Source organism: Plecotus auritus (assembly GCF_963455305.1).
Source record: "Plecotus auritus genome assembly, chromosome: 10".
Taxonomy (NCBI): domain Eukaryota; kingdom Metazoa; phylum Chordata; class Mammalia; order Chiroptera; family Vespertilionidae; genus Plecotus; species Plecotus auritus.
Window position 1 is genome coordinate 26,689,890 of NC_137785.1, and position 12,924 is coordinate 26,702,813.

Genomic DNA, 12,924 nt, shown 5'->3' on the forward strand with positions numbered 1-12,924 from the left:
TTACTGAATTTAGGGGTCACCCTAATCCAGGGAGATCTCACCTCGAGATCCTTGACTTAATTACATTTACAGAGACCCTTTTCCAAATAAGACCACATTTATAAATTTTTGGGGTTAGGATATAGATGTATTGTTTTTGGGAGTCATCATTCGATCCCCTTAAAGGTTATGAAGAATCAACATTGTATAGATTGAGAGGCTGCCACATGAGGCATCTTCCTCTACAACCACAGACCTGTTATGGACAGAAGGAAAGAGAACAATTTGTGTGGCTAATATTTCCTACTAGTGCTGAAGTACTTCTGTACCTACCATGTAAGTCACCTAAATTTCAAAGTTTATTAGAGGTGGTCTTAGAACCCACTGAGTCAGTCAGTCAATGATTTTGGATCTTTGGATTTACTTTTTTGGTTTAGTGTTTACAGAGTCATGGAGATAAATATCAGCACATGTGAGAAGTTTCAGCAATGCAAATGAAAACCATAGTGGCTTTTCATGTAATCCCTCTATTTAGAGATATTCATATCCCCCAAAACATAACACTTTTGTTAAAAAGGGGAAGTAGTGTAAGCTTAAACATGTAGGTGATTTTAAAAGTATATTCATCCTGGCTGGCATGGCTCAGTGGTTGAGCATCAACCTATGAACCAGGACAGTGGTCGGCAAACTGCGGCTCGCAAGCCACATGCAGCTCGCGAGCTGCGGTTTGCCACTCTGTTGACTAATGAGTTTGCCGACCACTGACCTAGACTCTCGATTCCAATAATTACAGGCTGTTGTTGTTTCTTGTGATTAAGCCCCTATCCCAGTAGTTGGCAAACTCAGTCAACAGAGCAGCAAACTGTGGCTCGAGAGCCGCATGTGGCTCGCGAGCCACAGTTTGCCGACCACTGAACCAGGAGGTCATGATTTGATTCCCATGCAGGGCACATACCTGGGTTTCAGGCTCGATCCTCATTGGGGGACATGCAGGACGCAGCCGATTGATGATTCTCTCTCATCATTGATGTTTATCTCTTTCTCCCTCTTCCTTTCTCTCTGAAATCAATAAAAGTATATTTAAAAAATATATATTCACAGTTAAATTTCTGTTTCTGACTAATGGTTAGAAGGTGGCTGCATTAGTAACATCAAATTATATTTTAAAAATAAAATGCAGTTATAATTTTACCACCGGAGATACTCATTATAAACATAAACAGTACAGAAATTTACAAAGTAAAAAATGAAAGTGGGTTGGCCTCAGTCCTAGTTCCACTGTCAATAAGTTAAACTTTGGGCTCTGGTTTGAATACTGCCACATTTGTGTACTGTTTGGAAAAGTTTGCTCACCAAATTGCCAAGAACTCTTCTCTCTAGTGAATAGATTTGAATGCAAATGGCTAATATCACTTGTATATAAAAATACATTAAAAATATTATTCTGTGCTCTTTGTATCATGAATTTGTTTGATAATTGTTTTATTAGTACATAACAGTGAATTGTGCCCAAACCCCAGGTAGAATCATTTGTAATTTAGAGTTAAAATAATAAGGTTTTACTGTATTTTAAGAATTCCGGAGCCAAGTGTTTGATGTCTGGAGTGGAGTTTGAAGTGATTTTATCTCAAGAATTCAGTGACCAATGGGTGGTTCTAATGGTGATTTACATTAGGGTGAACCATGGAAGTTACCTCCTTGTAGATCATGGGTGATGGAATGTCTGCACTGTGTGTGCCTCTGGCCCCTGTCACACACTTGCTCCAACGAGCTATTCTCCTGAAGGCAGGCAGTCATTGGGGGACGTGGAGGTTAGCCCTTGCTTTATATGTTAGCACTCATAATGAGTCTCATCAGGGGGTGTGATTGCTTGAGACAAAGTGAGTTGTTTGGATAGTGTGCAGGTTTTGTTTACTGCATTGCTGCCCCTTACTGTCATGTCTACCAGGCAGTTAGACAAATGCATTTAACTTTTTCACAAGATAACTTCAGTCTGTTGAAAATGCACTGAATAAGAATATCCATATTTTTCTTCTCCCAGACTTCAATGCCAGCTACATGATGTGATATTGCTCTAATTTTGCATTTTTGCTTCAGATTAGAAGGGCAGCAGGCCCTAGGAATGCTGTAGGCCAGCAGCAGTTAGATGGCATGTCCTGTCAGTCAAATGGAGACTGGCCTTTTACTGTGGGCAGAGAAGCAGAGAGAAAGAGGAAAGGCAGAGTCTGCATTTTTTTCAGCTGTTGGTTCTCAAGCCAGCCTTTCTACTAAATTGAGCTATCGGATACTTTATGAACTTGCTTCTAACCAGCACTCTGAATCCTTCTACTAGCTGGTGAGATCAGTTTAGGGTGTTTGCTGCACAGTGGAAGTCTTACCTGAAAACATTCTTCTGTTTGTATTCTTGTTGACTCACGGCAGGAATGGCATTGTGGGAAGTGAAGAATTTTCCTGTCTGGTGTGTGTATTTGATCTGTTTCTTGGGTCTGGAGTCATGTATGTCACTGCTTGCTGTGATCAATTGGAATTAGTAATTGGGACTTGGCTCAGAAGTGATAATCAAGTGTGAAGCTGCTCTTCATGTCAACCACTAGGTGGCAGGCATACTATTTATAACTTTTTTTTTTTTTTAACCAAATTTCAACAACAGGGCAGTGGGGATTATGTGAATGTGCAGGACCAGTAATTTCCATGCTGTTTTGATGTTACAGGTAAATGTGTTTTTATAGTTAGAAAGTTTTTATGTGCAAATTTACTGATTAATAGAAGAACATCCTAAAAACTACATATATTTTTATCATATGGACTTAGAGTTACTAAGAATCACAACTACACATAGAAGTAAAACCATGATTTAAGTAGTTGCATTTAAATATAAGAGGTTGAACTTGTTTACTCAAATGTTTTTGGCATGTAACTAAAGAGCTAACGTGCAGGATTGTCCTACTAGAGTAGATGTGATTCAAATTAGGAAATAGCCATTTGGGATTCCTTAAAGTTCAAGATATCCCTTCTGAAGTTTTTCTTTTTTTCACTTCCAGTCATTCCTGTATTCCATTAACCAGACAATATGCTTGCGATTGGATAGCATTGAAGCCAAGCTGCAAGCTCTTGAGGCTACTTGTAAATCATTAGAAGAAAAGCTGGATCTGGTCACGAACAAGCAGCACAGTCCCATCCAAGTCCCCATGGTGGCGGGCTCCCCTCTCGGCGCAACACAGACGTGCAACAAAGTGCGATGGTAAGAACAGACCTGTGGACTGTGGTCACCTCCTCACACAGGCTCCTCCATGCAGTTACCCAAATTGTAGTACACATGAGGGCATCTGCCTCCAGCTTCACGGCACCTATTTCACTTAGACTCAAACTAAACACGTGATACCCTGCTGCACTGGCTTGGAGTCATCTTCACAGTTTCTTTCTGACATGAACCAGACTGGTGCATCTTTTCTGTGGAATTAACCCATGAGATCTTGGAAGATGTGTATTTGTTTCTTTGTTGTTGTTGTTCTATCTGGCAAGTCCTTAGATATTTTTTCTCCGTATTAGTATTTATAAATTTTATTTGAGTATATCAAACTTTCCATTCATGTCCGTAGTTTTTTTTTAAATCCTCACTCGAGGATACTTTCTTCATTGATTTTTAGAGAGAGGGAGGGGGGAGGGGAAGAGAGAGAGAAAGAGAGAAACATCAATGTGAGAGAGAGACATTGACCGGTTGCCTCCCACATGTGCAGGGGGGATTGTTGCCTCCTGATGGGTGCAGGGGCGGGGGGGGGGGGAGGGCGGGGAGGGAGTACAGGGATTGAACCCACAACCCAGGTACGTGCCCCTGACTGGGAATCGGACCTGTAACCTCTTAGTGCGTGTGCCAACACTCCAGCCACTGAGCAACACCGGCCAGGGCATGTCTGTAGTTTTTATTGTGCCAATTAAAAAAAAAATTTAGAGCCTTATCTTAGTTCAGTGGTCGGCAAACTGCGGCTCGTGAGCCGTGGTTTGCCGCTCTGTTGACTAATGAGTTTGCCGACCACTGGCATAGGGGCTTAATCACAAGGAACAACAACAGCCTGTAATTATTGGAATCCAGAGTCTAGGTCAGTGGTCGGCAAACTCATTAGTCAACAGAGCGGCAAATCGCGGCTCACGAGCCGCATGTGGCTCGCGAGCCGCAGTTTGCCGACCATTGTCTTAGTTGAATGTGTAGTAGTGCATGTGCTGTTTAAATTGAAACTTTATGAAGAATTTGATTAGATTGGAAAGATGTTTATATATTTGTAGTCCATGGCACCCTGTCTCTTACTTGAGCTTCCAAGATGAGTTAAAGCTCAGGCCCTGGGCAGCAGTTCCATTAGTCCTGTTGGTATTTTTGTGCTTTCCTACAGCTGGCTACAAAGAAACCATATTTGTGATGGCGGCAAAATTTCTCTCTCTACTTGACGACAGCTTAAAGTGTTTTTTCCTGAGGGCTCTTCTGTTGCGTTCTCACGACTGCTGCTTCTTGCCCTGTGTGTCTGTGAGGAGGAAGGGCAGGGGGACCTGGGGAGATGGGCTGGCGTCATGGTAGATGCAGAGGAGTGGGAACCACAGCGAGACGGAAGGACAGTAGCTGGCCTTGCTGCCAGAGTCGGCTGGGTCCCACCCTGCCTGTGTGCTCTGGGGCAGGAGCAGCATTAGGGACTTTGTGGGCTTTTCAGGGGAATGTGGGATTGAAGAGGGGTTCCTGATTGGTTTTGGGAAGCTCATAAATGTGCCTCAGTTTCAAGGTGGCCACTTGTCCTGCTTTGTCTGGGACAGCTGTGGATGACGCCTGCTGAGCTGGCATAACTAGTGCATCCTTTGACTCTCAGAATTGTCCTGGTATGTTGGAGACACTGCATGGCCTCTACACCCGATCTCCAGCTGTGGGTCAGGGGCTCTGGGGATCTCCTTCCCTAGAGGAGAATGTGGGGCAGTCTGTGGTGCTGCTGTGAGACAGGGCCTTTGCCCTAGTTTATGTTTGGTTCTAACAAATTACCCATGTGTTTACTCCCAGCAAACATTGGTTGAACATGTCCTTTGTGCAGGCAGACCCAGTGCTTTTTTTTAAGAACATATATTTTTAATGCCCTCTTATTCTAAAATGCAGTGTTTTGAAAATATAATTTATAATTAAAATATGAATACAATGCCTTAAGTGTAATGGAAGGAGAAACAGAAGGGTAGTAGTAGATAATAAAATAACATGTATTTCAATATGTAAATGGTGGGATTCGCTTCATAAGGAGGCAGTGAATAGGCCAGATGCCCAAACCGCCCCTCTGTAGTTCTGGTGACTCATGCTAGTTGGTGATGGGATAGTACAAAATGATGAGAAATTTTGATGAAGATTCAAATAAAGCCAAGTGTAATTTTTTTCTAGACTTAAACAATAGTTAAATTCCTGGAACATTCAAGTTTTACAACTATCCAATAATATCCTCCTATCTAATAAAAGAGTAATATGAAAATTGACCATCACTCTACCACACAAGATGGCCGCCACAAGATGGCCAGCAGGGGAGGGCAGTTGGGAAGGACCAGGCCTGCAAGGGAGGGCAGTTGTGGGCCATCAGGCCAGCAGGGGAGGGCAGTTGGGAGGGACCAGGCCTGCAAGGGAGGGCAGTTGGGGGTGATAAAGCCTGCAGGGGAGGACAGTTGGGGGGGACCAGGCCTGCAGGGGAGGGCAGTTGGGGGGGACCCAGGCCTGCAGGGGAGGGCAGTTAGGGGCAATCAGGCTGGCAGGGGAGCAGTTAGGCATCAATCAGGCTGGCAGGGGAGTGGTGAGGGGGTGATCAGGCTGGCAGGCAGAAGTGGTTAGGAAGGCAGGCAGGCGAGCAGTTGGGAGCCAGCAGTCCTGGATTGTGAGTCGTACATTCCTCGAGGGGTCCCAAATTGGAGAGGGTGCAGGCTGGGCTGAGGGACACATCCCCCCCCCCCCCCCCCCCCCGTGCATGAATTTTGTGCACCGGGCCACTAGTTTTGTGTATAAATGTAGAATACAAGCTCTTGTCAAGTACAATGGAGTAAGATTCTGAGCTCAGAGAGTCAGAAGTACTAGGTGTACTGGTTAATAATGCAGATATTTTTCAATAGATGCAGTTACACATATGTTGATATATATGTGATTTGATATGTATGCTATTTTGTTGTATTGACAGCAAGCTTCAAAACTTCATATGTCAAATTTTCTGAAGGTGTTAACATCATAGATATCTTTACGCTTAAAAATGTTGAATTTTGTGTCAAAAAAAGAGCATTTGCGGGAAGTTTTAATTCATTACTTAATTTTGAATAAAAGTTCTGCTGAAAGTTACCATATACTTTGGGAAGCTTATGGTGAACATGCTCTATCTCAAGATACTTGTGAATGCTGGTTTAAATGCTTTAAAAGTGATGATTTCGATGTGAAAGACAAAGAACATCCAGGTCAACTGAAAAAGTTTGAAGACCAACAATTACAAGCATTATTGGATGAAGATGCTTGTGAAACACAAAAAAAAATTTGCAGAAAGATTAAATGTTGCTCAGCAAACAATTTCCGATCGTTTACAAGCAATGGGAAAATTTTAAAGGAAAGAAAATGGGTGCCACATCAATTGAACAAAAGACAATGGGAAACCGAAAAGTCATCAGTAAAATGTTGCTTCAACGGCACGAAAGAAAGTCTTTTTTGCATGGCATTGTGACTGGCGATGAAAAGTGGATTTATTTTGAGAATCCCAAACGCACAAAATCATGGGTTGATCCAGGTCAACCATCAACATCGCCTGTAAGGCCAAATCGCTTTGGAAAGAAGACAATGCTCTGCGTTTGGTGGGATCAGGAAGATGAGGTGTATTATGAGCTTCTAAAACCAGGTGAAACCATTAATACTGATTGCTACCGATAAGAAGTAATCAATTTGAACCATGCTTTGATCGTGAAACGACCAGAATGGGCCAGAAGACACGGCAAAGTAATTTTGCTTCATGATAATGCACCATCACACACTTAAAAACAGTTAAAGACATGTTAAAAGATCTTGACTGGGAAGTATTAACCCACCCGCTGTATTCACCAGACTTTGCTCCTCCAGATTACCACTTGTTATGATCGATGGCACACGCACTTTTTGAGCAGCACTTCGAAACGTACAAAGAAGTGGAAAATTGAGTCTCTGAATGGTTTGCCTCAAAACAAGAGAAGTTCTATTGGGACGGTATCCACATTACTTTGAATAAACATCTCTTGAAATTATCGTGTTTTCTTTGATTACAAAATGTGCATTATTAACTAGTACACCTGGTATGTTTTTAACTCATATGAATATATGGGACGTTTGAACTTTGTGCAGGAAGATTACTTTATTAGTTAAGACTGTGTCCTGCATTGAAGGGTATCTTAACGTCCTTGACCTATATACCCACTAAGTTTCAGTGCTGTCTCTTAATTCTGATAACCAGGTATGTCCCAATGGATTTCAACCCTCTCCATTCCCCTCCCTCCCCTGCCAGGCACCTTCATTGAGAACAGTTGCTCTAAGGGATTAGAAAAGAATAAATGACATACTTTTTGCCCATTAGTAAGAAGGTTGCATATTCTAAGGATGGTCCTCCTTGGTGGGATATTACTTTACCTGTGTTTGGAAGAGGTAATCTTCATGAGATGAGTCAGGGAACGTGTTGACAAAAATCTGTCCATTCATATTGCGCCTTCTATTATTTGTGATAGTTCCATCAGGGTCAGATGGTCGAGGGTGAGTGCCCAGGGACTGAAGTTTGGACCTGCAGGGTGACTTGTTTTGGGATTCCTTCTGTGTCAGGAAGTGTGTACTGGGAGAACAGGCATCTGCCTGTCACAAGTTACCCTGGTTTGAAACTGAAGGGGTGACCTGGGCCAAGTCATATAGTTGTGTTGATTCCCAGTTTCCAGTTTCACTAGCTTAAAAAAAACACCCAGAAGAAGGTGACTTAGGCTACCTCTGGGGCCCATTAGTTTCTCTCACTGTTCTAATAACAAAACTGCCCACACTCACTGTGCAGGTGAGCTGGAGAGAGGTTGGCACCACTTCTGTTGAAGTTGTCCCTCCTGACTGGTGCCACAATCCTTTGGATTTTGAGTTGTTTGATCACAGAACTGCTCGCTTGGGTAAAGGCATTTCCAGACTGCAGGAAGCCGCCATCTTTCTGGCAGGGCTACTGGGATGAACCATTAGCTACTTTCCTGGTCAGAAATTCCACCATGTTTTCCTCTGCAGGGGAGAAGATTTTATCATTTAGAAATTTGCCATTGTTTTCTCTGTGTGTATAACAAGTGGTAAAGTTTGCTAATACTAATTAAGATGTACAATCTGGTTAGGTTTTCTAGTTTTAAAGAATTGTACTAGTGAAATAAAATAAACCTATTATAGAATACACTATTCTATGTTTGAACAAGGTTTATTAATGTTGTTAATACAACCATTACTATTAAAACAATGTAAGTATTAGAAGGAAAAATCATTTCTCCATTTTCTCAAAAGCATAGTTTTAAAGAGGGTATATGTGAGTGATTTTTTTTATTTTTTTTTTATTTTTTTTTATGTGAGTGATTTTTAAAGAAGATACTAAACTTTGCATTTCTCTCTGGGTAAGTTCTGAAAATGAGAAAAAAGGCCAACAGTTGAAAGCTGTTAATAAGGAATTTTGGGGAGAATTAAAGGATAAAAATTTAATCCAAATATATCAATTGAAAAAATATATATTTAAATTAGAAAGTTACTAATTTGTAAACACATATAAGTAAATGAGAATTGTATGTTTTAAATGTGGGTAGTGGAACATAGAAAAGTCTCCCAAAGCAAGTGAAAACTGGTTAACATTCTGAGTAATAAGGTACTTCTACAAATTATTTATGTTGGGCCTCAAATATTTAAAATAAAGTTTTAAACTATTTAAGTCCTAGATTATTTTATATCCAAATTGTATGCTTTTAAAAATTACTTAAGATTCCTTAGGCCCATTTACATTTGTTGTGAATGATCTGTTGGGAAGTCTGAGTGTAATCTCACAGCCCGAATGCAGACATCATAAAGGTCTTTTCAGTAATGAGGCCTCTGGATGATAAGCTTTTCACTGAAATACCACTCTCTCTTCTCTTTGGAGGCTGCACGGGGCTCAAAGCACAGCCCCACCTGCAGGGCCTGGTGTGGCCTCTGAGCTGCGGGGCCCACCTTTGAATCTCTCTCTCTCTCTGCATATTGAAATCCACTCACCTGTTGATTATTTCTGATTAAAACTGGCCCAGACTAGACTATGGTATCAGCTCTGAGTGTTATTTTCTTTAATCCCTGGAGCATAGGGGCAGTGGACTGCTGCCAACCTCAGCTGGTATTTTGGGTCCAGATTTTCAGATTCTACACCTGAATGAGATTCTTTAAATAAATTCAAGAAAGAAAGAAAATCTTTTTCTTTGATGCTAAAACTTAATTATTGTAGTAAAAATGTGAGGTTACTTGGATGGGGTCTCACCCACAATCGTCTTCTAATTGAGGAATAGAAAAATAGACTTGAATTCTTTTAGGTAGGTGCTTTTTTCCTTCCTCGCAAGTGTGCCCATATTTGGATTTTGCTTATTGTAATGCCAGGAGTAGTGAGGTTTTGTTTCGCATTGGTATTGGGGAAGTCTGTATAATAGAGTAGACTCTTCCTTTAAATGCCCAGCTATGAGCATTCCAGGAAGGACCTTCATTTTATTATGTGGACTGAAGGGATCAAGTGTATGGACAGGGACATTTATACTATAGATCAGTGTGAAAACCCCTCTTTTGCACTTTCTTGAGATTAGACATAAAGCCATTTGAAGAAAGTGCATTAGTAGGACATAGCTGGGCCTGGTGTTGGCTTGATGTGGGGTGCTGTCTTAGTTGAAGACCAAGCTGGAATGCCAGCATGACTGCACACATGCAGTGCATGGATCATGGGATAGAATACCAGCTTGTCCAGGGGGATCTTGTAGAAACAGACTGTTTGATACGTCAAATAGCAACTCAAAACCCAGATGTTTGGGTTTTGTTTTCATTAACTTAACATATTGACTAACTAGAAAAATGCTTGTGTTTCTTATTTTTCAAGGCGCAATAGATTTCTATTTTGTTATTTTTTAAAAATATGTTTTTATTCATTTTTAGAGAGAGAGGAAGGGAAGGGCGGGGGGGGGGGGGAGGAGAGAGAGAGAAAGAAACTGCTCTCTTGGATCGGCTGCCTCCTGCATTTCCCCTACTGGAGACCGAGCCACAAACCGAGCATTGTGCCCTGGCTGGGAATCGAACTAGCAACCTCTTGGTGCATGGGAACCAATTGAGCCACATTAGCTAGGGGCTCCATTTTGTTATTTTTTATATGCACAAGTAGGTTTTTTCCTTTATTTCATTTGTTTTGGAGAGAGGAAGGGGGGTGGAAAGAGAGACATGAACTCTTGATTGATCGGTTGCCTCCCATACATGCCCCAACTGGGAATTCAACCCGCAACTTGAGTATGTGCTCTGACCAGGAATTGAATCTGCTACCTTGCCACCTTATGGTGTACATGATGATGTTCCAACCAAATGAGCCACACTGGTCAGGGCACACAAGTGGTTTATTTTGATTGAGCTGAGATTGACATAACAAATTTTTATTTTTAAAAGCTTAGACATGTTTTTACAGCTTAGTGTGTTTCTACAATTATAAAACAATTATAATAAATCAGAAGCTTCTTTAAAATCCTCTAAAAGTAAAAAGGTGATTTCTTTTTTTAAAAGCATATTTTGATTGATTTCAGAGAGGAAGGGAGAGGTAGAGGGATAGAAACATTAGTGATGAGAAATAATGATTGGCTTCCTCCTGCACACCTCATACTGGGGATCAAGCCCCCAATCTGGGCATGTGCCCTGACCAGGAATCTAACCACGACCTTTTGGTTCATAGATTGATGCTCAACCACTGAGCCACGCCTGCCGGGCAAAAGTGATTTCTTTTAAAGTTTTCCTTACAGAGAGATGTATCATAAGACATATAGAGGGGGACATTTTTTTCTTTTCCTCTGAACTGATTATTGACCCACAGAAAACAAATATTTGATCAAGAAATTATTTAAATTATGCTGGTTGCTGATTTTCTCTTTTACTCCCAGAGGGTCTTTTGTTTTAAGTGTTGCTGGATATTTGTGGAAGGACTGTTTTAGTCTTTGAGCCTTCATGGCTCTGGGTAGGCCTCACTGGCTCTGTGCATCTCGTTCTGGCATTGGAGCACTGGCAGTCTTGGCCTGAGGGGTCATCAGTATCCAGAGTGTTTCCATTTGGGGCATTGACCTTCTCAGTCAAAAGTATAGCATTTCATAATGTGACAAACACAAGATGTTTGTTTGAATTGTGAGGGAATGGTGTGATCTCAGCAATGACAGACTTCTTAATTTTTCCTTATCAAATTTTGAATTTAAAAAATATTTTTATTGATTTCAGAGAGGAAGGGAGAGGAAGGGAGAGGGAGGGAGAGAGAAACATCAATGATGAGAGAGAATCATTGATCGGTGCCTCCTGCACGCCTTCCCTACTGGGGATCTAGCCCACAACCCCGGCATGTGCCCTTGACTTGACTGGAATCGAACCTGTGACTCTTCAGTCCACAGGTTGATGCTCTATCCACTGAGCAAAACTGGCTAGGGCTGAATTTTTGATGTTTCCATTTAATTTTGTATGCATGTGATTTCTATTCCCGATTGGTCTACACTACCTCACACACCTGCAGACTTTTGGTGACTTTTTTGTGATTCCCTGTACATGTTACGACTGAGTATTAACCAAAGAAAACATGTAGTTTACACACATACACTTTATGAATTATTAACATAATCTGATGGCTCAAATTCAATCTGATAAGCAGATAATAAACATAGTCAAATGTTTTAATAGATTATGCATATTGTAATAATTTGGTGTACTTCCAGTGTTAGAATAACTCATATCTCATTGATGGGAATTGAGTTGAATCTGTAAGTTAATTTGGAGAGAATTGCTGGCTTGCTTTTGTTAATTGAGAGGTTTTCTTTGAGATAATTCACAAAAATTCAAAGTTAATAGTATGTCAGATTTCCCAAATTCAACTTGATGAATAATTATTTTGAGTTTCAGAAGGACTTATGGTCAGTAGGATATAATCTAGTGAGGCTTAATTGTAGGTGGGAGGGAGGCAAAAACTTTCTCAAATAATTTTCAAATATTCTGGTGGAACTCCTTCCACCCCAGCTGCAAAACACAAAGTTGGAGGTCATTGTGTGAATAGAAATATCACCTGACTTGACTGCCTCATATAGGAAATGAGTGGGAAGTTATTTGCAAGTTAATACAGCGCTGTGTACAGTTTTAGCCTTACCTAAGGTTTGCTCCTATTTTGGGTTAATATAAGTAACTCAGGATGTGAACTCCCTGAGGGTAGAGAATTTCTGCTGTGCCTGGAGTGGCCTTCTCACTTAATGCCATTCAGGACAGTGTCAGTGATGGAGGGGGTCAGAGGATTTGGCCTCCAGGCATCTTAAGTTATTTAAACTTGTCTTTGGAAGAGTAGTTTCTTCTAAAATAGGATTTACTCTTAGTACCCATATGTGTAAGGTGAGGTTTAGACAAAGAACATAATTGTGGACATTCTTGATTATTTGATGTGATATGTCCATGTCCCTTCAGCCCTCGATGGTTGTCCAGTGAACATCTACAGACATGGCACTGTTGGTGATATTACAGACTTGGTGGCAGTTTTTTTCTTTAAAAAAAATATTTTTATTTCAGAGAGGAAGGGAGAGGTAGAGAGAGATAGAAACATCAGTTACGAGAGAAAATCGTTGATTGGCTGCCTCTTGCACACCCACAGTGGAGATTGAGCTGAAACGCAGGCATGTGCCCTGACCTGGAATAGAACCGTGACCTCCTGGTTC

General features: G+C 41.1%; 1 protein-coding gene across 6 annotated transcripts in view; it reads left to right on the forward strand.

The window, feature by feature from the left end:
• The window catches only part of BANP (BTG3 associated nuclear protein), a 160,710-nt gene that overhangs the window by 40,698 nt on the left and 107,088 nt on the right, over positions 1-12,924 (forward strand). For all 6 annotated transcript variants that reach the window (XM_080643796.1, XM_080643795.1, XM_080643797.1 and 3 more), the window contains exon 4: positions 3,021-3,220. In XM_080643796.1, the coding sequence (XP_080499922.1) occupies positions 3,021-3,220 (200 nt within the window). The remainder of the gene's footprint in view (positions 1-3,020; positions 3,221-12,924) is intronic.